General features: G+C 38.4%; 2 protein-coding genes across 2 annotated transcripts; both read right to left on the bottom strand.

Moving 5' to 3' along the window:
* Positions 1 to 1,133: 1,133 nt before the first annotated feature.
* On the bottom strand, positions 1,134 to 17,638 carry adam17b (ADAM metallopeptidase domain 17b). Its single transcript, XM_046836975.1, has 19 exons — positions 17,179 to 17,638; positions 16,518 to 16,650; positions 15,804 to 15,937; positions 14,883 to 14,971; positions 14,457 to 14,643; positions 12,865 to 12,992; positions 10,833 to 10,919; positions 10,644 to 10,754; positions 8,150 to 8,294; positions 7,532 to 7,623; positions 7,291 to 7,443; positions 6,167 to 6,366; positions 5,894 to 5,997; positions 5,604 to 5,738; positions 4,972 to 5,102; positions 4,458 to 4,536; positions 4,268 to 4,356; positions 4,107 to 4,163; positions 1,134 to 3,028 (listed from the first exon to the last, which is right to left on the bottom strand). The coding sequence occupies exons 1-19, from the start codon at positions 17,255 to 17,257 to the stop codon at positions 2,660 to 2,662; spliced, it is 2,502 nt and encodes an 833-aa protein (XP_046692931.1). The 5' UTR covers positions 17,258 to 17,638; the 3' UTR covers positions 1,134 to 2,659.
* A 699-nt stretch (positions 17,639 to 18,337) lies between these two features.
* ywhaqa (tyrosine 3-monooxygenase/tryptophan 5-monooxygenase activation protein, theta polypeptide a) lies at positions 18,338 to 25,425 on the bottom strand. Its single transcript, XM_046836977.1, has 6 exons — positions 25,275 to 25,425; positions 24,083 to 24,511; positions 21,741 to 21,864; positions 20,287 to 20,450; positions 20,088 to 20,183; positions 18,338 to 19,408 (listed from the first exon to the last, which is right to left on the bottom strand). The coding sequence occupies exons 2-6, from the start codon at positions 24,374 to 24,376 to the stop codon at positions 19,352 to 19,354; spliced, it is 735 nt and encodes a 244-aa protein (XP_046692933.1). The 5' UTR covers positions 24,377 to 24,511; positions 25,275 to 25,425; the 3' UTR covers positions 18,338 to 19,351.
* Between the last annotated feature and the right edge of the window lie 1,135 nt (positions 25,426 to 26,560).

Genomic DNA, 26,560 nt, shown 5'->3' with positions numbered 1-26,560 from the left:
CATTTCAACAGAAAAATCATTCAAATATTTTTCCCAAGTCAAGTAATCAGGATGGATACAGCGAAACCAGACACACACACACACACACACACACACAAAAACAACCTAGAAAGAAAAGCAGCAGTGTCTTAACACAACCACGTTTAACCAAATGCCATGTATTTGGAGCTGATATTTACATTCACACAATTATTTCTACTCCGATTGTGAATAATACTTGGACTGCACAAAATACTCAGGTGATTTGGATTCAATGTTTTGCTGATGTATATGATGAGTAAAAAAATACATGCACTCCATTATTATTATAAGATCTATTCCATTTTCTGTAAGATATATTACTGTTCTTTGAGGATTTTGCATGGATGCACTAAAGATCATAGTTCGACTTTTGCAAAAGCTTAGGCTGAAGATTTTTTTTTTCCTTTTTTTTAATTACTAAAATATTTTACAGTATCAAATGTTGAAAATATAAAAATACCGACAATTGCGCAGTTAGGTTTCCTGGTGTATAAAAGTGATACTGACCTACAGTCTAATGGCTTCAAAGAAATGAGATGCAACTGTTGATCATTTTCTCCAAAATAAATCCCATTTTTAAACCCTATTTTCAAAGGATAAAGTTTTCTGAGGTGTGTTGCAATTTCTAATGTTTTTAAACCTGGTATTTGTTGAAAATGCTATTTTCAAACCCAAAGCGCATTCCCACTGCACATGTGGAAACGATGACACGTCAACCATATGAAACTATTACATAGAACAATTGATCATATACCTGTGAGAGAACAGACTGTGGAAAAGAACCCTTACACCTCTGTATCAATGTTCACTTATAGAGTCTGATAAAATAGTGAAGCTGAGTGTTACCTGTGCTTCAACACTGCTCAGTAATCCTGCCTGATGCGTTCCACAATCCCACAACACTGTACACTCGCTACCAGTGTATCGCTGTGCACTATGTAACAGTATACACTCAATATTAAAGTAGCAAAAGTCTATACTCATGTATATAAACATATACAATATAGTTGCCATAGTTGAAGACGACTGGACCAATGACATAATCCAGTCACCTCAATCAGTTTTCCTCATAATTAACGATGCTCCACAGTTGGAAAGAAATCTTGACCTACTCGTTTTAGGTGTTTAATGATCTAGATGACCGAAACCCTTGAAGGATGCAGTTCAGAAAGCACATCTTTATAAATATAAGATACCCTTCTGGAACCTCACAGCTAAACAGGCATGTAAACAAATCATTCTTTTGTTCATTCCCTTTTAAAGCTCTTAAAGCTCTTAATACTAAAGCTGGTCAGGTGTGCATAGATTTGGGGGAGAAATGCTGAAAAGACTTTGGTATAATTTGTAGAAATTCTTTGTGGTTGAATGAAAGTTTGGTGTGTTAAAAGTTAACGAATAAGGCACAAAGAGTGTGGAAATAAGGGAGTTGTGTAATGAGTTACAGAAGCACCTGTTTCCCTGCACGTTCATGGACTTACCCAAACAATCAGTCACGTGGCAGCAACAAAATCCAAGAGCTTCTGTTATTGTTTACATCAAATACCAGAACGGGCACATTTAAGTATTCCATAAACTGCTGATCTGGCATTTTCACACACTACTGAATTCTCTAGAATTTGTTGTATATATAAGCTCTGCAAGTAGACATGCTTTGATGAAGAGACATCAAATGAAAACAGTCAGGCTGGTTTGAGCTGACAGTAATGGAGGCTCAAATAATCACTCTTTACCACTGTGGTGAGCAGAAAAGCATTTCAAATTTCACAAGTCAAAGCTTAAGACAGATGATCAGAACACCACACTGGGTCAATGGATTCCTCTCCTGTTAGCCCAGATCACGAATCTGCAGCTCGCAGGAAGAGATTTACCACAAGTAGCCTTCCTGTCAGCGCTAACCAGTCTAACCTCTCTCATCGACAAAGTGCTTCTGCCCACAGAACCACCTCAGTAGATGTTTGTGCTTCTGGCATATTATTGTGTAATTGCCTATTAAAATAAAGAAATCAGCAGTTTCTTAAATACACAAACCTGCCCTTTTGGTGTAACTACAACATGGTCAACATCATTGAGATCACATTCTCTATTTGATTGATGTATAATGTGAATTTGACTCATTGCTACCACGTGTTTGGCTGCTTAGCTGACTGTATAAATGAGCAGGTGTACAGGTTTTTTACTAAAAAGTGGCCAATGAGTGTGTACCTAAACACCTTTTTCGAATTCTCCTCTTATGTAACATTCGCTTCTGCGATAAGTTCAAACGCTCTCAATAACTCGTTTTGCTAATATATAGACAGTTAAAACACACACCACAAGTGACTCGAAGTGTAGCAAAGTCATTACATTAGTCTTCTGGTGAATGTGCACCCTGTATTCAGTGAGGCGTCAGTGCTAAACTGAGCGTTATGTAAACATAAGCAACACACTCTGTTCACCCGACAGGAAATTGAAGTGCTTTTAAACCATACCGTCTGTATTTCTGAATACAGAGTTACATAAGCTCCAGCCCACTCTTATACTTATGCAAGCTTTGCTTATTCTGCATCTCTGGAGTTCATGCAGTCACTTGCACTACTTTCACCCACTTTCTGTTAAAAAAAAAAAAAAAAACAAGAATTAGTTCAGTTTACACACACACTCAGCACTCTGTCTCCTTCCTGATGCTGTGCCCATGTGGCTTCATCTTGAATGATCTCTCCAGATCGTTCTCTGCGGCGTCGGTCAGGTCCGCAAAGGACCGAGCTGCATTGGTGTGAGTGGTGAAGTCCTCTTCCAGGACCTGCTCATCCAGGCGGGAGTCGAAACTCGGGTCTTCCTGGATGGTGTCCATGCGTGGAGGGTCCGTGCCGGCCAACATGCCCGAGGTTGAAGACGTTACGCTGCCGGCAGTCAGAGGGGCGGGAGGGGTGCTGCTCTGGAAGCGTGGGACAGCAGTGAGAGCTGAGGCAGAGTGAGGCTTGAAGATGCGCACTGAGGCTGAATCGAGACTGCTCAGCAACTCTGCGTTCTAAAAACAGACATACATGTACCACAATTAGAAATCTGCTGTTTATTACTCATTGCTAATTAATCTGAAATCAGTTCATCTATTCGGTTGTTACACATTACACACACACACACACACACCCATCACCAGTCCCCATTTTCTCCTCTATAATTTGTGCTCATTCACCCCCAAGAGTGTGATGTAGGGTAAGGAAGCCTGGGTTGCAGTCAGAGTTCCAATTCTTGCCAACGGTTCAATAGGGTTGAGGTCAAAGCTCTACGACATGCCACTTAAAATCTTTCACTCCAACCCATAAAAACCATATCTTCATGGAGCACACAGTCATGCTGGAACTGGTTTTGCGTCTCCAGGTTCAAGTGAAGGGAAAACGTAATGCTACCGGATTCAAAACCATCCTATACAATTGCATGGGAAGAACCACATATAACTGGAAAAGTCTCATGTCCCAATACTTTTGTCCATATAGAGTGAGTGTACCTATTAACTAGGCAGGTTTGAAAAATTCAGAGTGGATTCAATAATATTACTGAATATTTACTTATACCTTTGATAATTTATGATGTGAAAAGTCACGGTCATTTTGAGCGTTTTAATCTTCTTATTTCCTTGTGATGTGTCAGTACAAACACTTTATTTAGTGGAAATGACACATTGTACATTTTATCAGCTTCTGGTTATGTTTATTGTGAAACAAGTCAGTTCTTGTTAGTAGCTATAAAGAGTCCTTCCTCTCACAGGAAACCTTTTTTTTTTTTCTTTACTTTCTCTTGAAGTTACTAAATCATGCAACCTAGAAACTGTAGAGCACAAAGTTTTCTGTTTAAGTTGAACGACCTTACAGCTTAACTCTGACTGTTAGTTTGATCTGTTATAATAAAAGCCTTTTTTTAACCAATCAATGGATCGCTGTACAAGTCCACCCCTGTATGCCATTAGCAGTTTTCTCACACACCCAGTGTTTTCACACTACCTCTTAATTATCAACCACTTTCCAATAAATAGAAATTGAATCTAACTTGACCTCACTAGTAGGCACCGTATTATACTGCATATACATACAGTAATGTCCATCACTTACACTGGGGTAAAAGAGCGATCGTGTGTTCAGTTCATACTGCTGGTCAAGTTTCTTATCCTTTAGAAAGAAGAGAGAAAAAAATGAAAGCACTGCAAATTATACCCAATTCAAACACTAGATTTATTTGAAATGAACACAAAATGAAAACTTTTGCAACCTACCACACAGTGGACAAGAATACTAAGAGGGATCCAGAAGAGCAGGGAAAAGACCACCACAGAGCCCACAATGTTATCAGCTAAGAATTTCCCTTAAAGAGAAGAAAAAAAAAGAAAGTACAACTCACCCTCTTGCTCTTCATACAGTGCATTCTCTAAATAACATCCGATGCATGATATATACAAGACTCACCGAATGTGTTGATGTTTAGCTTGTCAATGAAATCCCACAACCTTTCGATGACATCTTGCACCTGCTTCATGCATTTACCCTGCGGTGAATAGAAAATGTAGTATTATTTACTAAATAAAAATAGTGCAGACCACCAGATTGATCAGAGGAACGCCCGATTAATGTTCTGGCACATAAATGTTCAGGAGTAGGCTACTGTAGTGTCCTATTTTAAGAATAAATGTCCTTAGTCAGTGTTTAGCAGTTCACTCAGAGGGAGAGAAACATGCCAGTGCAATAAGACCTGCCTGGGTTCATTTCAAAATCTTTTCCAAGTCATGCACATGATGGTGGCTGTACAATGTATGAATGTATTGCTGTAAAATTTGTCTAAATGAAGCTACATTTAAATTCCTATATTGGATGCAGTTAAATGCTACAGGAATGTTGAATATTACACCATAAGGTAGCTAAAGAAATGAACAAGAACCCCAAATTCTGTAAATATTCAGTGTGCCAGGGTGAAGTCACACACCTTTCCGTCACAGAAGCCCACAGTGCAAGGTTTGCCTTTTCTCAGGTACAGGAAGTTTCCTTTCTCATCCTGGTATGGAGAGCATGCGCCACTTTTACTGCGGCAGCAAACCATACACGAGCGATCTGTCTCTGTAAAAGAGAGACTATCAAACCTTCCCGAAACTTTAGTGGATCCCCACAACAAAACATGTTACCGTGTGACAAGCCAGGAAAACTCGTACATTAAATAATCATCATAATGATAATCGTACATTAAGTATTTCAATTTTCTTAAAGGTATACTTGTAAATAATGTAAAACAAAAAAAAACTCATTTAGACAACCCTGATGGATTTATCAGATTTTTGTCAGATTTTGGACAGATTGGACTTAGAATCTAGTTAATAAGTTGATTACGCTGGTTCTGGTTAGTTACTTAGAATTCAGTGCTAATACAGTGATTGATACAAAATTGGGCATATGGTCTACAATGAAATTCTGAATTTGAAAAAACATCACATATAATGAAACTGGTATTAAATTAGAAGCATTTTTAGCAAGTAGTGTCAGACCTTTGGACCCCACTACGTGTTCATTTAGTGAGATCGATGCTAAATAAATAAAATCTAATAAAAATAAAAGAGAGCACACCGTTGCAGGCACAGGAAAGCAGTTTGGGGACCGCCTCACAGAATGGTATACACTCTCCATTCATACACTTTCCGCTGTCCACACAAGTGGTGTTATTAGGCAGGTTCTCTGGAGGAGGGCATTTACTGCTGTTACCTATTAAGACAAAAGGAACAAATTGCTATTGAATTTAATAATGGCATATGCTCTCTCTTTCTCTCTTGTCCATCTCAAAGCAACACTAGGTGGAAAATAGCGTTGTTTTTTTTTTATACAAGCATGTATTAGTCTTCAACCGGATTTCGTCCCACCTGTGCAATAGGACATTCCTTTACAGGTGGCATTGATGGGTTCCTGGCATGACTTCCCGAATTTCTCATACATGCAATTCTTGCAGCAGGCACTGTTTCTATCACTGGCAACAAAACAAGACCATGAACAGACAGTAGATTTATGTGCTATACAATTCGTATGTAAAATGTAAAACAAAAAAATCGAACAAACAGAAGGTTATAGTTAAATACCATGAACGAGTGCATTACAATTATGTGCATAGACTCCACAGCCACATGAGGGCGCCCTACCTGCACTGCTTTTTGGGTCGTAGCTTGCAGTCTGAGGTACAGCAGGGGTCAGTGTGGAGGTGAACAAGGCCCGGGTCACAGTCCTCTCCATCCTCCACTCGGGAGTTCCCACAAACCTTACTGTTTCTCTCCTTAAAACATGACGGGCCCTTGTGTCTCAAGCTTTTCACGATGGACATCTTACTGCAGTTGGAAAACAGCTGTGAACAAATACAATGATAACCTGAAGACATTCGTTGAAGAAAAACCCTCATTTATAATGGTCCCAATAGTAAAGCTGTACAGTAAAAGGAATAATTCAGCATTTTCTTCCATTTTTCAAACTAACAAGCTCCAATTATTTCTATTATTAGCATTTTGAGAAATTGAATCATAAATGGTCAATTAGCTGTTCACACCGAGCACGCGTCTCACATGCAAGTCGGCCACCGAACGTTAAAACAAACTGAATATGTGTATACATCACATCACGCTAGACAGGATTTCCTGATTAAACCAGTATGCACTTATAGCATTAACAGGCTTCAACACAAATATTCATGAATATGCTTATATTCATATACAGGCTAAACACAATTCATTTCCAATTCAAGGAGCTAAGAAATATGATTTACATAGAGATTTTAGTTACTGTGTGAGTTCCTGTATACTAGTACACGCATTACTCTCAGCTCTAAACATTTTTACCACTTGACTATGAACTATGTTAAAATTGCTCCATTCACTTTTCAAACATTAAAGTTTTAATACATTTTTTATAACTGGAACTTGGACAGTAATATGCTGGCTGTAAGACGGACACACACTTATATTAATGTTATGGCACTACAGTAACAGCGAGTTGATAGGAACTTCTATGGCGGTCACTCCACACACACACACAAAAAAAAATTCAGAATAAGAATTTATGTTGCAAGACTGTCAAAAAGTAGGAAATAAAATCTATGAAAGACTTTTACAGTACATAACATACATTATCAGTATATACTTTAAATATTATATATTTTAATTCTTTATTTATAAAGCTCGCTGCTCAGGCTGGAGATATATTTCTTAAAGTAATGCAGTAACATAGCACTTCAACAATGTTCTGATGACTTTGTGGTACATTAAAGACGTAGTACCCTGTTATTGGAATGATCTCCGCTCACAGCAATGGGGTACATGACGTATTTTCCCCCATGGTCCTCGCTGGGGGCACAGTATGGCACATCATCTCGATCATGAACAGCCCCGAAGTTATGCCCGAGCTCATGAGTGGTCACCAAATCAGCCTCCTGTTGATGGCAGGTAAAAGACTGAACTATTTATCATCATCATTTATTATATCAGGCCTGTGAACTTGAACAAAACAGACCCTCCAACCTTCGTCAGAATAGTCTTCCCATAATTCTTAGTGCTGGTTAAGCCTGTGTTCAGGTATATAATCCGGCGATCATTTCCTGACTGAGGGGACTCTAGAACAAACCACAAAAGACAAAAAAAAAGTAAACTTTCTTTCAAAAGAGCAGTTTTGTATTTGACCATTGTAGGATTTTGTGAAGCTTGGTTAAAAGCAAACTGGAACTTTACAGCACTTTAACTATAAACAGATTTAAACTGAATCCATGGCCTTCTGTTCATCTTTCTTGGTTTGCAGTAAACATGAATTTGAGTGACATTAGCCTTTATTTGCCAGTTGTTCATTTAAATCTAATAAACTCCTTACTTATTCAAGAATATTATCTAAGTGATGTATGTATAAAAGCAATAACAACACAAACACTAGAAAATAACATTAATAAGCACATTTGAAACACCTTTAAAGCACACATTTAAAGGAAGCCTTGTACTAACATATAGGTAACAGGGTGTCAGTGTGTCTGAGGAACAGATCTTTATCTCATTATTTCTTCAGGTGCGTTTGCGTTCAAAGGTGCATTTACATTCACACCTGCTCTCTCAGTGTGTGCATATGCCCTATGTGGGCAACTTTTTACTCACCTTTGGAACAGACTCCTCCAGGGGCCTCCTCTTTGGCGGGGGCGACGTAGGCAAGGCCTAGCGTGCCTTCATCAAAGTCCTGATAAGTAAACAAGTGAGCCAAACACACTTGGGAGGCATTTTCTGCAATGTCAATGCTGAATTGCTGAAAGGAAAGAAAAGATTTATACTTTTAAAAGTCTATTATCGAACCAGTTGTGGTAAGAAAAGGTCTTTGCTCTGTAGCTTTTTCCACTGAAGCTGGAAACTGCCCTGAAAACGTCAGTACATTTACGGCATTTGGCAGCATCCCTTGTCCAGAGTGTCTTTCATTATCTATTTGAAAAAACTGAACAGTTCAGTTCAATCAAGAGTCCAGTGTCTTAACCCCTGAGCTACCACTTCCCCTGTGAGCTACATTAATTATATAATAGTGTTATATAATTGTGTTTGTACATTTATTGTGGATATGTATATGCTTAAAGTACACTATATTGTACTGTTTGTTCGAGCGCTGCAACAACTGATCGCTAAAATCGGTAATGAGATTCGTTGTTAATAATTGCCATTTTCAAATAGTTGGGCTGCTCAAGTTACGGTTAGCGCGACAGCAAGCTAACACAGCCGCTTGTGAAATAGCAGAGTACAGGATCAACCAGCAGCAGGAAAAAGTGTGCATCCCAAGTCATCCAAAGCATTTTATATTCAACACAACAAAGAACATTATAATCCTCATCATGTAAAAATGGTGTAGTTTAATGAAGTGTAATTGTGTAAACTGTTTGTTTGTAAGTTCAGGACAGTCGCACTGGATCTGTTCTGTCGTGACTCGCGAGCATCAGGTTGCGCAATCAGTTCGCTCGCAACATAGCGATGGATTCGATTAAAACGGTGCGAACAAACACTACATCTAAAAGCAGCAAATAACAGCAGCAGTAAATAATTACATTTTACTCACTGTTGTGGTTTTTCAGCGAATGTTTATGCATTTATACACCAATGCATTTTTTTTTCTTTTTTTATTATAAAGTCTGTTGGCCTGCTGCGTTTCTCCGTTTCATTCTCTTTTTATAGCATTTGTCTGCTACAACAGTAACTTATCTGTTGTCAAACGTGATTTACTGCGGTTTTACTACGTTCACATGCTTGTTTTCAATGTTAATTTATGCATATATCATTTAATTATTATACAAAATTACATTCATTATATATTCTAGATGCTTATATCTTCACAACAAAACAAAATGTCTGTGTATTTTTTTAAACAGAAATTGTCAAAACAATGTTATTATATTTTATTTTGATTTCTTTAAGCACGGTTGTCAACTCGCATCTGTAATTATCATTAATAACAATACAAATGTTGATTTACACAAATTGCTGCACCTTGCATACTCAAATGCTCTTTTTTTTTGCTGTTTTTACAGAAAGAAACAACCCAGCATGAGCGAATTTGTTCAAAAGGACAAATCTCCCATGCATTACTCAATAAGCAGCCACTATAAGCTTTAAAATGTCTAAATTATAAGATATTTAAACTCAATATGTGGCTTCTACATACCTAGTTTATTCTTTGTAGTGCACAAGTGGCATTTAGGAAAAGCAGAACCAAATCTGGACCAAATCTTGTTTTGCGCATGCATGAAACGGCTTAATAATTCATAGTGCTATCGTTAGCCCCTAGCCACTTCCTGGTTAGCAGCTAATGCTAGAGCTATGGATTATATAGCTGATTCTTTCGAGGTTTTTTTTCAGCTTCAAAAATTTCTCTTAAAAGGAGAAAATCCTGACAGAAAATGAAATGTACATCACCCACACGCTTACATACACATCTGTATTAACCAAATGTGGTCTAACAAATGTAAAGTATTTAATTACATTTTTCTATTTATTTTAATTCATATGATCAATTTAAATAATAAAAAATGTATTGCATTAATTAGATTTTTATATATATATATATATATATATATATATATATATATATATATATATATATATATATATATAATTATAAAATATTATTTTCTATATTTTTTACCCAAGCAGGCATTTTATTTAAAATGTAACACTTTTTTAATTTACATTTAAAAAATGTCAATTTTTTATGTTCACAAATGTTAATAACAATAAACAACAACAACTTCTTTCGGCTTCTCCCATTAGGGGTCGCCACAGCAGATCATCCATCTCCATACCACCCTGTCCTCTACATCTGCCTAAATCGGAGGTACGTACTAAACAATGGCTTTAAATCAGAGGTACGTACTGAAACATGGCTTTAAATCGGAGGTACATACTGAAACATGGCTTTAAAGCGGAGGTACGTACCAAACCGTGAGTTTAAAATGGGGTTTGTACCGAACCGTGAATTTTGTGTACCGTTACACCGCTATATCTATTTACGTTTTCTCACAGAAGGTCAATAGGAGTGTTATGTCATATACACGATAAAGTAATGACTGTGTTCATTCAGTGAGACACCACAAATGTATTGGGAGAACATTTCTCGCACCTCCAGAAGTCTTTTCACATCCCATACTTCTTTGTTCTTCACTGGACTCCCTTTCATGTTGTAGTGGGTTTGTCCTGGTTCCACTTTAGTGGGGGATTTGTTTATCATGATCTAAAAACACAAAAAGTCAACAACAGTCATACTTATGGTATGACCATAAACATGTTCAGAAGCAATGGTGACACAAACCTGCTGGATCTGAACACCGTAGCCCTTAAACTCCTCATCCCAAGATGTGTTTCTGTAGATGTCATCCACCCGGTCGATCAGCTCAATCTGCAGGCACACGGCATATCAGTCAACACACTGAGTGCACAAGACAAAAAGTATGATGCATTTAGTCCAAAGGACACCCAGTTACATTAGTCCAGTTGCTTTAATAATAATAATAATAATAATGATAATAATAATAATATGATGATGATGATAATGATGGGTATTATTAGTATTAATATAATTACTTTCTCTCTCTACTTGTTTTACTCGATCTTATTGCAGCTTTAGACACCATTAATCATACTATCCTGCCTGCTAGACGTTGTTGGAATAAAAGGAACAGCTCTCTCCTGGGTTAGGTCTTATTTGACTGATCGCTATCAGTTTGTAGATGTAAATGGTAATTTCTCCACACTCTCTAAGGTAAAGTTTTGTGTTCCGCAAGGATCTGTATTAGGCCCACTGCTTTTCTCTTTATATATGCTGCGTCTGAGTGAAATTATACATAAACATGGTATTTGCTTTAATTGCTATGCTGATGATACACAGCTGTATATTTCAGCAAAACCAGAGGAGAGAGAGAGAGATCAGCTTAACAATGTTAAGAAGTGTGTAAAGGACATTAGACAGTGGATGCTTGATAACTTTCTTCTGCTCAACTCGGATAAGATGGAAGTACTTTTACTAGGACCACATGCAGCTGGAAGTAAACTTTCCAATTACGTAGCATCTCTGGATAGAGTCTCTGTCTCAGTGTGTACAGCAGTCAAAAACCTTGGTGTGATTATTGACTCAATCTTTCCTTTGAGGCTCACATGAATAATATTACCAGAGTCGACTTCTTTAATTTAAAAAATTTATAAAAAAAGAAAAAATTTGAAATATGATGTTACAGGATGCAGAAAAACTAGTTCATGCTTTTGTTACATCTAGATTAGACTACTGTAACGCTTTACTGTCTGGGTGCTCGAATAAGTGCATAAAAAAAGCTTCAGTTAGTTCAGAATGCAGCAGCAAGGGTCCATACTAGATCTAGAAAATATGACCACATCACCCCTGTTTTAATCAGTATACACTGGCTCCCAATTAAATCTTGTATTGATTATAAAATACTACTACTGACGTATAAAGCACTTAACGGTCTTATGCCACAGTATCTGAGTGAAATTCTTTACCAATATGACCCCCCACGCCTACTCAGATCAAAAGGTGCAGGCTATTTGTTGGTACCTCAAATAATGAAGACTACAGCAGGGGGCAGATCTTTCTCTTACAAAGCCCCACAGTTATGGAACAACCTTTCAATCAGTGTTCGAGACTCAGACACAGTCTCAGTGTTCAAGTCGAGGCTAAAAACATATTATTTTTAGTCAAGTCTTTTATCAGTATATTTCTCTTAGGTAAAGGAGCAGATCTGCAGCAATCATGAATCTATGGTGTTCGGTGAACGGGAATATTTGTCACACATTCACTCAGGTGGTGGGTCGTCTCTTATCCCAGAGATCCCTCATATCTGTGTTACTTTCTGGTTCTCCCTCTAGGTTATGCTCGTATAGCAAGTTTTGCCGGAGTCCCCAACTGCACATCTTTATTCATTTTTATCACTACAATATCTGTATGTTTATTGTTTATATAACAATATTGTTAAAAGCGCTATACAAATAAAAATTAATTTAATCGAATCGAATTACAACTGCTAATATGCTAAATGGTTAATAGGACAATGTTGAAAATATAAGTATGTTTAAGTTAAAAGGAAATTTTTTCCATGTGTTCTGCAACATTAAATTAATAATGAATGCGACTTTTGGTACATTGCTGTGATCTACATTTTAATTTCTTTTACAACATTTCGTAAGCAAAGAAATAATAAAATTGCCCTCTTAGCATTATTTCATTTGCAATTGTTTCAATTTGATATGGTGTTTTTTCAGTGGTCCACCGTTTAAAATAGTCACGTAGTCTTAGATACTGGCTTCAAACTAAACGAACAGGCTGCTCTCACCAGGTAGTTGATGGTGATACTCTCCTCCTTACGGCCCATGTGTCTGTAGAAACGATAATCTGCCACCAGCAACAGAGGGCATGTGTTCTTCCTGTGATCGACTGCCTGCCTCCTCACTCTCAGGTGCTCTAGTGTGTGAGAAAGAATTTAGCATTGGTCATTCTTGCAGAGATACCCATGATGAAAAAAAATAATAATTTCTAACTACTTTCTCTCCCAACATAGTTTTAGTCAGATAATATTGTTAGTCTGTTTCTAATAAACCATTATTAGAATTTATTAATTGATGGATACATCAAAGTAATTTGTACATCGCTCTGGATAAGGGCATCTGTCCAAATGCTATAAATGTAAGTGTAAATGTAAAGACTGATCAAACTCCAAACAAAACTTTTTTTTTTTTTTGTATTTTAAACTCATGTTAACATTTTTACTGCAAAAATATTGTTTAATAATCATCACAAAAAAGAAAAAAAGATCATTACACACGCAGGTCCCAAACAATAGGACTCCAGCACCCGCTAGTTTCACTCAGCCCTAAAAAAGCAAATCAGCTTATTTGCACCAAAGAACAGTAAACACTATTCCTCTTCTAAATCCACACTCCCTCTGTGCAGCCCCCAACCACCCTCGTGCACAGATCGTTAGTTCCCTGTGCCGTTACTAGCAGCTCTAATTAGGCCTCCATAAATAATGAAGTATCGCAATGAGGAACAGTTCCTGCTGTGCATTTACATACACACCAAAACAAAACTAAATACAGTGTTTAAAGCTCTAAACATGAACAATGCCAGTTTTTCAGGACATGTATCATTACATACATACACTCACACACACACATACATACATACATTGAGATAATGTCAAGATACAATAAAAAAAAACCCATCTCTATATACAGTCACAAACATTTGGAGTTAGCACAGCAAATGAAAAACACAACCGGGTTCATTCATTTCTGCTTTCTCGCATTGCTACAGAAAAAGTAATGGTGTGAAACATTTTAATTAAAAATAGAGCATGTGCTGCTACTATAAAATTGTAAACTGTCTAGATATGGCCATTCAGTGCATACATACATATACGAGAAATCTTATATTTTGTAATGTTTGTAGATAGAAACAAGCAAGATAAAGCTGAAGGAACTGTAATGCATTTGTCTGGAATAACGTTAATGAACATGGGAGCATATTAAATGCAGCACTGCTGTGATCTCATATAAAACAGTGTTAAGAGAATCTTCCCAAAAAAATAGGTAATAATGTAGGCTAATAAAATTTAAGTGCAGCTTTATTTAAGCGTTATTTTATCTACATATAACCCCAGAATAACAATAGATTCTTAGGCATGCATAGCACTGGGAAACTGTGCATTAAAGATTAGGATAAAATTTGATTTCTTTATGATTGTTTTCCTCTACATTATTTGCATTTTCGATGTTTGTATAACCTGTCTGTGAAGTATACTGCAGGGTTATTTGTCACAGAAATAAATTTGAATAGCAAAACATGTCAATGAATCCAAATTCCAAATGCAATTTATATGGAAGTTGACAGCACTAATGGGAATTCCCAACCCCTTTAAATTCCCACCTTCCCCATCTTCTTTATCCTGTGCTATCATGGCTGTGCGCACATCCTCAGGCAGGAGTTGACTGGCCTCAGCTGTGATGTAGCCACACACTTTAGGAGCGGCGAGACGGCTCACGTTCCGGATGTCCTCCGATCGATACACCAGCAAACGGCCATCTGGCGGGCCTTCAGTGAGCCTCCACAGAGGCTACACACAGCAGAAAAAACACACAAAAACAATCCCTTATTGCACAACGTAATGGACTTCAGCATCTACATCAACAGAGTGATTCTACACCCAGTTATAAAACTCTGATATGCATTAACAAAGATGTTATTAATTTTAGAATAAATAAAAGTGTACTTTTTTGAGCTTGGGTGTGCTGTGAAGAGAAAATAAACGTGAGAAAGCAATGAGTATGAGTAAGTGATGCATATGAAACTAACCTCAATGTTGTACTCAGCCTCATCAGTCAGAATGCGAGCAGTGAGGTCATTGTCATCAACGTGTGCCTGTACACGTGAGTTCTCCTCCCCTGCATGTGTAGGGTGTAAAGTTAATACCAAAACTTACTGACAAAAAACCTACAGTACTACCCACAACCTGAAACACCCAGGCTCTTTAAACATCTAGCTATAAATTAGTAATTACTATTGCATTTTATATTTATTTAGGTTGTCAGATTCTGGTTCTTTCTTCTTCTTTCGGCTGATCCCATTAGGGGTCGCCACAGCGGATCATCCGTCTCCATACCCCCGACACCCCACCACCTGCATGTCTTTCTTCACCACATCCATAAACCTCCTTCTTGGTCTTCCTCTTTTCCTCCTTCCTGGTGGCTCCATTCTCAACATTCTCCTACCGATATACCCCATGTCCCTCCTCTGCACATGTCCAAACCATCTCAATCGTGTCCCTCTAATAAACTCATTTCTAATCCTGTTCATTGTCGTCCCTCCAAACGAAAATCTCAGCATCTTCAGCTCTGCTACCTCCAGCTCCACCTCCTGTCTTTTACTCAATGCCACTGTCTCTAAACCATACAACATCGCAGGTCTCACTACAGTCCTATAAACTTTCCCTTTCACTCTTGCAGATACTCTTCTATCACAAATCACTCCTGCTATCACTCTTCTCCACCCTGCCTGCACTCTTTTCTTCACTTCTCATCCACCTTCTCCACCTCTTCTCCCTGCAACTGCACCACTCCACTGCCCTCCCTTTCATTCGCACACATGTACTTTTATTCCCCTTCTCTCCAGCACGTACCTCCACCTCTCCAGGCTCTTCACAACCTTCTGCCTACTCTAACCACAAATCACAATATCATCCCCGAAAATCATAGTCCATGAAGACTCATGACTGACCAATGACGTGGCCCGTGAAGAAGTTCTGTCTGTGAACCGCATAGCTCTTGTGTGTGCCGTCTTTCTCCACCACCACAGCGCGGAAGTCTTCAGTGAACAGTTCGGTATTGGAGGTAAGGTAGAGCCTGAAATGCCTACAAACACAAGCACAGAGTCAGAACGTGTAGCAGGTTTAAAAAATGGTCATAGACATTGCTCATTCATTACACAAATTCAAGTTACCCTTACAGTTTATAATTCACTGTAGAGGCGACATAAAAGTAACAAGCCAGATCCTAAATATAGACTGAGTTTATTCAGTCCAAACTGCTCTACATTCGTCTTATTTCTTATTAAGTTGTACCACAATATTAAGCCCAACACCATATTTTTTTCCAAAATGGCCAAAAAATACCCCTGTAGCATCCACCAGCATCTCCATGTTGGAATATAGGTTGCATAATAATCTAGGTAGCTTTAAACTTAAATCACAGGTTGTTGTTGTTTTTTTTCAAGGCAGAACACAACATTTACAACAATACAGTCCAGAACACAAGAGTCTCCAAAGCTGTTGCATGAGCACACTGGGTACACCAGGAAAACCTGATGGTAAAACACTGAGAGAAAATGTACAGAAAGTACAAGCTCAGAATTAAACCCGCCAAACCGTGAATGAAAATATGTCAACAACACATCTGCTTATAAAAGATAAGTAGAACCGGCAATCAGACTCACCTGTGTAAAGCTGTGAAGGTGAGAAGCCTCTCCGCATGCATATGGCTGTGTACATCTCGCTTACGCACAGAGTGCTGCTGCAGACTTGACAGATTCAGAACATCAAAGTCTGACAGCAAGGACTTCAAGTGATCTGAGAGAAATATGAAACAGGACCTGAAATATTAACTCTTGGGTTCGAATATATAAACCAGGCATCTGTCAGAAAAAGTCCAGTTCTTGATTTCTCGATTTCTCAGTGCACTGGAACTAAAGTAATAGATTGGACTTGTGTAGACTTGTTAGAGGAGGAGACTAAGATATGGATTATATTTTGGCAACCTATGCAAACATATAGCACAAATAAAACCAGACTTGTTTGGAGGAAAAATTGCATTTCTTAAATTAATTATTTCTTTAAGGATTAGAAATGTGCCCATGATCTGATCCAGGTTTATTAATTACTCTGGAACATTAAGATACTTACACTGAGGAGCAGGAGGAGGACATTAATTATGAATTAAAATCTCTCAAATATTGACAGGAGTTATGTAACAACGCTATATACTGTATTTGTGTGTTGGTTTGTTTATTTCTTTGCCCAAACTTTCTAGAAAGCCCCAAATGTTGAACAGAAACCTATTCAGAAGTTATATAGGGAACATAAAGTTCAGAAACTCACCATATTCGCCATGTGGGGACGGTCTTTTTGAGCACTCTGTCAAAAATAATGATGCCAGAACAAAAACGACGTGTTTCATGGCGCACTGAAGAGCAAACAGAGACCTGCTTCAGATAACAAGCCACATCATTTCTCTGTCCGATTACTGATGTGGTCGTGGATTAACATCTGGACATGGTACAGCGTCGGCGCTCGGCGTTCACCGTTCATATACACACAGAAGTGGGAAAAGAGGCTCATTTGAAACAAAGTTGTATTAAACGAGTCCGATGAGGCGTGTTAGACAGCGTGTAAGACATAACTTCTTCATTCTTTTTGACGTTAATCACGACCACGCCGAGAAAAGAAACTGCGAAAAGTCCTGAGCGCAGAGCGGACACCCGGAAGTACTTGATAGAGAGCGCGAGCGCGAGCAAATCAATTCCATTCACAGTCAGACGGTGTGAACGTGCAGCACACTTACTTGTTATTGAGCTTGAATTTCCCCACAAACCAGTGGTTTTATTTAGTTCACAGAAAATATTTATGTATATCCATGATTCACATACACGTCCTATTCGATCCTATGTGGGGTATAAAAGGATAAAACCGACTGGGTTCCAGATCCTATTTTTAGTTCATGTTGGCAGAAGGGTCCAGCTTTTTAGCTTTTCAAAAGTCATGAGTAGAAGCACACTGAGGGATAACATAAAATCTGACCATACTAATCTCATTGTATGTGCAAAATATATAAATATAAATATATATATATATATATATATATATATATATATATATATATATACACACACACACACACACACACACACACATACATTATAATATATAGTTAAGGTAGAAAAGGGTAATCCCTGCCACCTACTATATACCAGACCTAATGCATATGCTTTGTATTGCATTTTAATAAAATAACTAATTTTATTAGTTTTATGAATTATTTTACATGCCTGAAAGCATCTACTGACTTCAAAAAGGTGTAAGAAAAGATATGCAAATAATATATGCTGAATAACTTACAAGATATGTGCTGAAAAAAGCTGGGGAAGCACTCACTAGTGAAATCTTATACATTAAAAATTGAGCTTAAAAATAAAAAAAAACAAGAAATTTAAATACTATTAAAAATTAAACATAATTCAGAAACGTACACAGTGATATGTATGGTTTATAAAATGGTCACTTTTAATTTAGGTTACATAGCCGTTACAGAGGGCATTGGAACGCTTTTCCACAAGGCTCTTGGGAGACTACAATCAACGTTTTGCAAAAACACAACAGTGGTCTGTATATTTATCGACATCACTGGACAAACCAAAAGAGCCTTAATATGTGCACAAATTTGCAATTAAAGTATAGAACCGACCCTGGTAGCAGTGGGTAACGCGTATTCATTTCCAAACCAGTAAAATACTGAAAAAAATCAGCATGCATGACCAATTTTCTTTTTTTATTCATTGTAAATAATAATAAAGTGGCACTTTTCTGACCGAGGCATGCTTTAACGTAACAAAAAAAAAAGCGAAGGTCTTGATTAGAAAGAGTGTTTCATCATGTTACTTGAAATAAACCTTGCTTGGAAAAGCCAGTAAGCAGAATCGCCAGGCCGAGTAGTGCTAGCTGACTAGCTACTTAACAGCAACCCTTCATATTGACAGCACTGAAGTGAAGGAGAGTTTGTGCCATCGCTAACATTCTTCACAAGAGTTTTAATCTTCCGCAAACATGTATTGCACAAGTGGCCAAAAACACAGCTTGTTGTTGAAGAAAGCCTGTCTGTCTTGCCTGTCAGTGCTTGTTAGATCTGTCTAATTCAGCAGAACTGCAAAAGGACATACACTAGTTGTCTTATATTCAATGGAACGCTGACGTCATGTGAGGGTAATACTTTTCTATAGCGGACACTGCACATTAAAGGCAAAAACAGACAAAACCACAGAATGAAGGAATGAATGAGTTATTTTAACTTAATATCAATCTCAAGCCAGGTGATTTAAAATAACAGGACAATAGAAATTTTCATAAACACAGCTCGTTGATCATGGGTTTACATAACTAGATAATTATATGTGAAACAATAAGGAATGATGTGTAAAAAGTTTCTTTTTTTTTTTTCCTGTTTTTTCCCCCATTTTTTTTTTCATTTATTTTATATATGTGGAGACACGCTGGAGTCTTAGTTCTCTCCGTCTCCTCCTTCACCCTCATCTGCTGCATTGTCAGAAGTCCATAACTGAAAGAAAAGATTGGCAGATTTAATAAGACGTGTTCACCATTATTTTGACTTTTTCCCTTTTTCGCATGCTAACAAAGAATTAGAACAAAAACGAGACACAACATGGCAAGTATAAAAATAAAATGTTCTGTGACAGAGTGGTGAGATGCAGCCTTCACTAAAAAAGACTATCATTTCCCAATAAAAGCACCCCACCCCCACCCACAAGTGCTATTCCTCTTACACCACAGCAATTTACTAATCATTACGATTATATCAAAGGCATGCCATATCCACAAAGTTACATGTAATGCTGGGGAAAAAAAAAAAAAAAAAAAAAAAGATACGGCTCCTATTATCCTGTTAAATCTATACATCTGACTGACAAAGTGCTAAAAACGCCTAAGATAAAAATTCAAAAGTAAAATCCAAATTATTGTTCACCATTTTGTGTTTATTTAGCACTGCAGACATAAAAAAAAAAAAATAAACAAACCCTGTCCAAGCTTTTGACCATGCATATTAATACGACTCCGAGATCAGTGATGGAGAATGAAATCAACAGGAGTTGATTGCAAAAGTTGTGATGTAAAACAAACACGGGTGTTTATGAAGTTAGACCACACTTCATAAACACCCATGTTTGTTTTACATCACACTGGTTCCTTAAGCAACACTTCAGCCGTGTGTAACTTACTGTAAGGTTGTCTCTAAGTAACTGCATGATGAGTGTGCTGTCTTTGTACGAGTCTTCATTAAGTGTGTCAAGCTCAGCAATAGCTTCATCAAAGGCCTGCGAGTGGAATTAAAATGAGGGTCAATTCAGTTTAATAGCCTTCTTTACAAAACTGTATGTTTGATGAGAATGAGTTACATCGTATCGAGTCAGTACTTACCTGCTTGGCCAGATTACAAGCCTGTTCAGATGAGTTGATGATCTCATAGTAGAAGACCGAGAAGTTGAGGGCCAGACCCAGACGGATAGGGTGTGTGGGCTGCATCTCCTTCTGACTAATGCTAAATGCCTCCTGATAGGCATCCTGTGAGTGGCCTATTGTCTCTGCGTATGGAAAGAAAAACAAAACATTTAGTGATAATACCATGCATTATTTAATACTAACAAGTGTTAGCATCAGAGAGGAGGCCTGTTTGAAATATTGAAAATGTGCCCAAGGCATTTCACCAAATATGTTGTATCAGATTTGATACAATAACATGTTCCTGAGCTTAGCTGGCTGTCGGGTACTAAAGAAATTTCTTTGCTTTTGAGAAGCTGACCTCCTTTAACATGTGTGTGTATATATATATATATATATATATATATATATATATATATATATATATATATATATATATATATGTATATATATATATATATATATATATATATATAAAAAAAAAAATTTAATCCTTTCATAAAAATGCTGGTGTAATACAATTCTCTAAAAGTGTAATTAATGTCCTGTGTTGTGAAATATCAACTATTCACCAACAGTTTACTTTGCCATACACCAGAGACCGCCAAGCACAGCATTGTGGTTTTGCACAACTGCAAGTAACAGATGTGGAGAGGGACTGCGTGATTACTGCGGTTGGTGTCTGGCGAGTTCTAATCTGCTGGCACTTTTAAACAAGTCTCACGCTTTTAAACAAAAAAAAAAAACGTCAACAAGCAGGGGATTAGAATCACCTTGCTAGTAAAAGAAGTAAAACACGAATAGCCAGACTTGTTTAAACTTGCTGACATGGGACAAAATCATGGTCATTTTTCCAATGTTTCATCCAAAAACTGTCTAATTTTATTGAGCCTGTGGCCACTGAAGATTACGAAGAAAGTGGAACTAAATGTGGTTTTCTGATGTTTCAACCCATTTGCCTCAAGGTTTGGCATGCTGAAATTATTTTCTGCTTCGCATGAATGTAAATAATGATTATATGAATTACTGTGACCCTTCTGTCAGTTCAAACCAGCATGACCATCCTTCCCTGCTCTCTCTCATCAACAAGGTGTTTCTGGCCACAAATCCACTGTTCATAAGAAGCCTTGTTTTTACACTATTCTGTGTAAACTCTTGACTGCTGCATGTAAAAATCAGCAGGTTTTAATGCACTGTGCTGCATAAGAGAGAAAACTGAATCTGTAGGAGGACGTATTCAAATGAAAGTGATCACCAAGTCAGCCAATGCTTTTGTCAAATAAATGCAGACGGAGAGAAGAAAAAAAAAAAAAAACACCACACTAAGCACCTCAAATATTGCTACTATAACAAACTACAACTTATTTCTCATTCTGCATCAAAGAGTGATCCTTAATGACAGAATTATGTTAGAGAAAAGAAAACACACTCACCCTTTTTATTTTCCCCGGAAGCAACCTCTGCAAGATATCTATGGTAGTCACCTTTCATCTTTAAATAGAAGACTTTGCTCTCAGGACTAGAGGCGTTCGCAATCAAGTATTTTTGCAGGAGCCGCTGAAAAGAAAGCAATAAAAATAAAACAATGAAATACTAACATTTGAAAAAGTTGTGAAGAAATACAAATATTTACTCAGAAATCTAACTACAAAGTATATTAATGCCAGAGTATGCTGCACTCAAGCAAACATCAATTTAGTATAGTCTATGCAAAAATGTAAGGAGCTGGAGTATCTATGAAAAATAAATAAATAATAAAAAAAAAACACCATACCCAGCTCATAGAAAAAAAAAAGTCTTATCTTGAACATAACATGATCTGAAACTTTGTGTTTAGTTGCAATTGTGTTTTTAAGGGCATCAAATTTTTAGGAAACAAATGCAAATGATTTTACACACACACACACACACACACACACACACACACACACACACACACACACACACACAGCAAGTCTGAAGCACAAGTGTGCGAATGTGTGCGTGCAGCCTGCAGACATCCTGTGTGAACCCAGCCTTTTCCTTTAGCTTCTGTGGTCAGTGATGATAGCCTAAAATACTCCTTCACCTAGGATGCTGTTGAGCAGACAACTTGTGCCAACACATGGTTATTCTAAACAGGCTGTATTGTGCTGCACTTCCATGATCCAGTGGTTCAGCCTTAGCTTAGTTCAGCTCTGGTGAAATAATAGAAAGGCGCTAATCTTTAAACTATCTACAGCAAACACAAAATGCACTGCAGACTCACAGCCTCACTCATCATTTAGTGGTAGTAATTAAAAGAAGCCTTTCTAAAAGAAACCTGCAGTTACATAACCAAAGGCAGCAGAAACCACGACGAGTGAGTAGAGGCTAAACGAAGCAAACCTCACCAATAAAACTGCCCGCTTCCTCTCAGAGGAACAGGCACAGTCTATAGACAGTCTTGATCAATCGTTAATAATAATGATCAAAACTCAGGTGGTCCTAATTCACTGCATGTGGAATTTAATAAAAAAAGTCGAAATATCTATCCGTCGAACCATCAACCCACACAACGCATTCAGCAAGGTAAGAGATCATCAATACCAGGGCTCCAAAACTACGAGCTGATTACTCTCAGTTACCAATTATACTACACATTCCAATATTTAGTTTCGTTTCCCGCCTTTTGTGATCGACGGTAATACTTTGTCATATCCCACACTCTGGTCAGAGTAAAATCTCTAGATAAATGAAAAAGATGCTTAAAATATGGCACAATAAACACTGAATGTCTTTGTGAACGTGCATGGAGGAAGTTCGAGTGTGGGAGGCCATGAACCAACACTAGGGGGCTGAAGCAGGTAATCTGAGAAGGAACTACTCGTGTCCACACACTTGTCTTCGCTCTAGTAAATGGTGCAGGAAGTACTTTACTGCAGAAACCTTTGTATGGCAGCCCAAACCAATGTAATCAAACGGAAGCAATGGGAAAGCTGAAAATAGTCTGATATGGTCAGCATATAAGTGTATGTTTTAAAAAATAATGATACATTAGTATTTCAGCTTCTTAAACTTAAGAAGCAAAACACATGATAGATTACATACAGAACATAAGGGAACGTATTTTTTTTGTCCAAACTACTCCTTCAGGAAGTGTCACAATTTGACAACAGATTTGAGGATGAGAACCAACCTAACAGCCTGACACACACCCTGAACATCAGGATCTCTGGACAAAACAAGATCAAATTGCATTCTAAAATATCATATTCGGTGCTCTGAAGTAACCTTTCAGCGCAAAAAAAAAAACAACCTAGGAGTAAGGAAATACTGCGTAGCTCCTGCACCTCTGAGTGGATGTGGGAGGAGAAGGACGCAGCATTTCTGCCTGCAGCACATATTGATCGTGAGCAGTTGATATGGCAGGTCATTCGCCTCTGCACCACTGTTTCAGGAATCAATCGCTGCATTGCTCTGGAACAGCTTCAGATGTGAACACTGCCACGTTCTCGCATGGCAGCTTCTTTACACACCGTGTAATGGTGTTTATTTTAGAATTAAGAGTAATGGCAAAAACTCTTGACCAATCTGCTTGACATGAAAACATGAAGTCAGGTATTAATCATGATTGCACAATGAATGGCACAATGGTCAAACAAAGGTGTGCATTAAACATCACTTCCATGCAGATAACGTCTTTCACCTTATCTTCATATAAAAACACGACTGTTTAGCTCGTGTTGTGTATTGTGATATGACCAGATGTTTGAAAACCTCCATTTAAAAAAGTGGAGAATGTGCCCAGCCTTACCAGCACATCATCGCAGATTTCACGCAGCTCGCCCTCCACCTTCTCTCTGTACTCCTTCACCATCTGCAGCTTCTTGTCGCTGCCGTCCGTCTTCTGCTCGATGCTCGAGATGACCCTCCACGCCGATCTCCGAGCCCCCACCACGTTTTTGTAGGCGACTGAGAGCAGGTTCCTCTCCTCGTTGGTGAGCTCGGCTCCCTGCTCAGTCACCGCCTTCATGGACGCCGCCATGTCGTCGTAGCGCTCGGCCTGCTCCGCCAGCTTGGCCTTTTGAATCAGCTCAGTTTTATCCATGCTGTTGTCCGTGATGTGAAGTCTACGGCCAGTCCAATAAAGGGGGGAAAAAACCGGTGGCGTGAAAGCGACTACTCAAAAACACCGGATCGGGAAGTGTAAAGCAAGCTGCTGATGTAGTTCTCTCAGGCGCACCTGCAAGATCAGATCAGAAGGCGTGGACGTTAGCGATAAGATTTCCGGAAGACGGCCAATAATCGCTCTATACTACTTGCTATTCTCACTAAAATCACAATATATGTAGAATTTACACCATGATCCCCAGAGACTATCAAGATTCCTACGGAAGATATGAAGGATCCGGTCCAGACACCTGTATAGACCTGACCGCACAGCTCTCTCTAACACCAGGCAGTGCGATTACTGGTTTTAGTCATTTGTTTCAGCACACACACACACTTTATCCTATTAATAAATCCGTTATCTATTAATGCCCTTTTCACCCACAACAGTTCCTGTGCTGCTGCTGCTAGCTAACACGCTAGCTAAACCCATATTCCTGCTACACGCTAGCTAGTTTACAACCCCAGACACCACAAGTACAAAGTCTCAGCTATTGTTGGCAAAAATCCATTGAATAACACGAAAAAAGCTCGACATTAATGTAAAACACAAAACAGAGCTCCCGTTAGCTATTTGTGCAAATTTAACGGTTCGCCTTTATCGCTTCTTCTATTTTTCTCCGTTTACCGACCAAAACGCTCGTGCGTACCCTCTGATCTCACCTACCCTGAGTTAGCTTAACGGCTAACTATACGTGAATCTGTCTGACAGGTCGGGGGGGTTTTTTTCCCCTCAAGGCGATTTTTTGCACAAATATTTATCAAAAGTATCAAAAATTACCGCCGTGACACGGAGGGCAAAGAGATCGAAAGTAATTATGGAAGAAACCGCCGACCTTTTTTTTTCCGCGGCTCAGAATCCACCACTCCGCAAAGCCAACAGCGAGAGACCCGTCTTCTGGTTGGTTTGGAGGAAGAACCGATTGCGACTCGCGTCTACCGAACATGAAAAATAAGACCTGCTCGCGGCCAATCAGATTGCAGTTTGACGGCGCAAACGCGTCACAAACAACCAATGGGAGGCCTGGGAAGGCGGGACAGAGGCAGACTTAGACTGAGGCCACTGACTTTACGCCAATTAGATCGAGGGAAAAAACGTCACCGTCGCCATGGAGACACGGACCACCCCTTCCTCCTCCCTCGTCTTGTACGTTTAGCGGGCGTGGCTGGACTCCAGAGATGGCGGAGTGTAGCCCAGAGAAAAAGAAGTAAATATCGCTGTCATGCATGTAAATCGTCCCTTAGTGCTTTTACAGTTTATAAATGTATTAGTCTTAGAGCAGCATGTTCATTGTTCTTTTTATCATCTTAATGTTTTCCTGAATAAGATTTGATTTGAAAATCATTGCCAACAGGGAACATGAATATGAACATGAACATGAACATGACAAGATCCTGCTGGTTTTGTAATGGTATGTAATGGATAGTTAAGGTTTGGGAATAAGAAAGAGGCCTTTTTGTACTTGTCACATATACACTACATTACAGCCAGTGGCCATCAGGGCCAGCAAAGCCTTCTCTGTTGGACTAAACTCAGTGATCAGAATCAATGACTTACAGTACAGACCAAAAGTTTGGACACACCTTCTCATTCAAAGAGTTTTCTTTATTTTCATGACTATGAAAATTGTAGATTCACACTGAAGGCATCAAAACTATGAATTAACACGTGGAATTATATATGAAATTATGTACATAACAAAAAAGTGTGAAACAACTGAAAAATGTCATATTCTAGGTTCTTCAAAGTAGCCACCTTTTGCTTTGATTACTGCTTTGCACACTCTTGGCATTCTCTTGATGAGCTTCAAGAGGTAGTCACCTGAAATGGTCTTCCAACAGTCTTGAAGGAGTTCCCCGAGAGATGCTTGGCACTTGTTGGCCCTTTTGCCTTCACTCTGCGGTTCAGCTCACCCCTAAACCATCTAAATTGGGTTCAGGTCCGGTGACTGTGGAGGCCAGGTCATCTGGCGCAGCACCCCATCACTCTCCTTCTTGGTCAAATAGCCCTTGATGCCTTCAGTGTGACTCTACAATTTTCATAGTCATGAAAATAAAGAAAACTATTTGAATGAGAAGGTGTGTCCAAACTTTTGGTCTGTACTGTATGTTTGAATATATT

The sequence above is a fragment of the Silurus meridionalis genome, chromosome 23 (assembly GCF_014805685.1).
Source record: "Silurus meridionalis isolate SWU-2019-XX chromosome 23, ASM1480568v1, whole genome shotgun sequence".
Taxonomy (NCBI): Eukaryota; Metazoa; Chordata; class Actinopteri; order Siluriformes; family Siluridae; genus Silurus; species Silurus meridionalis.
This window is presented reverse-complemented; position numbering and strand designations above follow the sequence as displayed.

Coding starts and splice junctions, on each gene's coding strand:
- ywhaqa (XM_046836977.1), bottom strand. CDS start 24,376: ATGGATAAAACTGAGCTGATTCAAAAGGCCAAGCTGGCGGAGCAGGCC. Junction 20,451..21,740: donor TTCCGGGGAAAATAAAAAGG/GTGAGTGTGTTT, acceptor TTCCATACGCAG/AGACAATAGGCCACTCACAG. Junction 19,409..20,087: donor TACTTAGAGACAACCTTACA/GTAAGTTACACA, acceptor CTTTTCTTTCAG/TTATGGACTTCTGACAATGC.
- adam17b (XM_046836975.1), bottom strand. CDS start 17,257: ATGAAACACGTCGTTTTTGTTCTGGCATCATTATTTTTGACAGAGTGC. Junction 4,357..4,457: donor GCTAAACATCAACACATTCG/GTGAGTCTTGTA, acceptor CTTCTCTTTAAG/GGAAATTCTTAGCTGATAAC. Junction 3,029..4,106: donor GATCGCTCTTTTACCCCAGT/GTAAGTGATGGA, acceptor GTCTGTTTTTAG/AACGCAGAGTTGCTGAGCAG.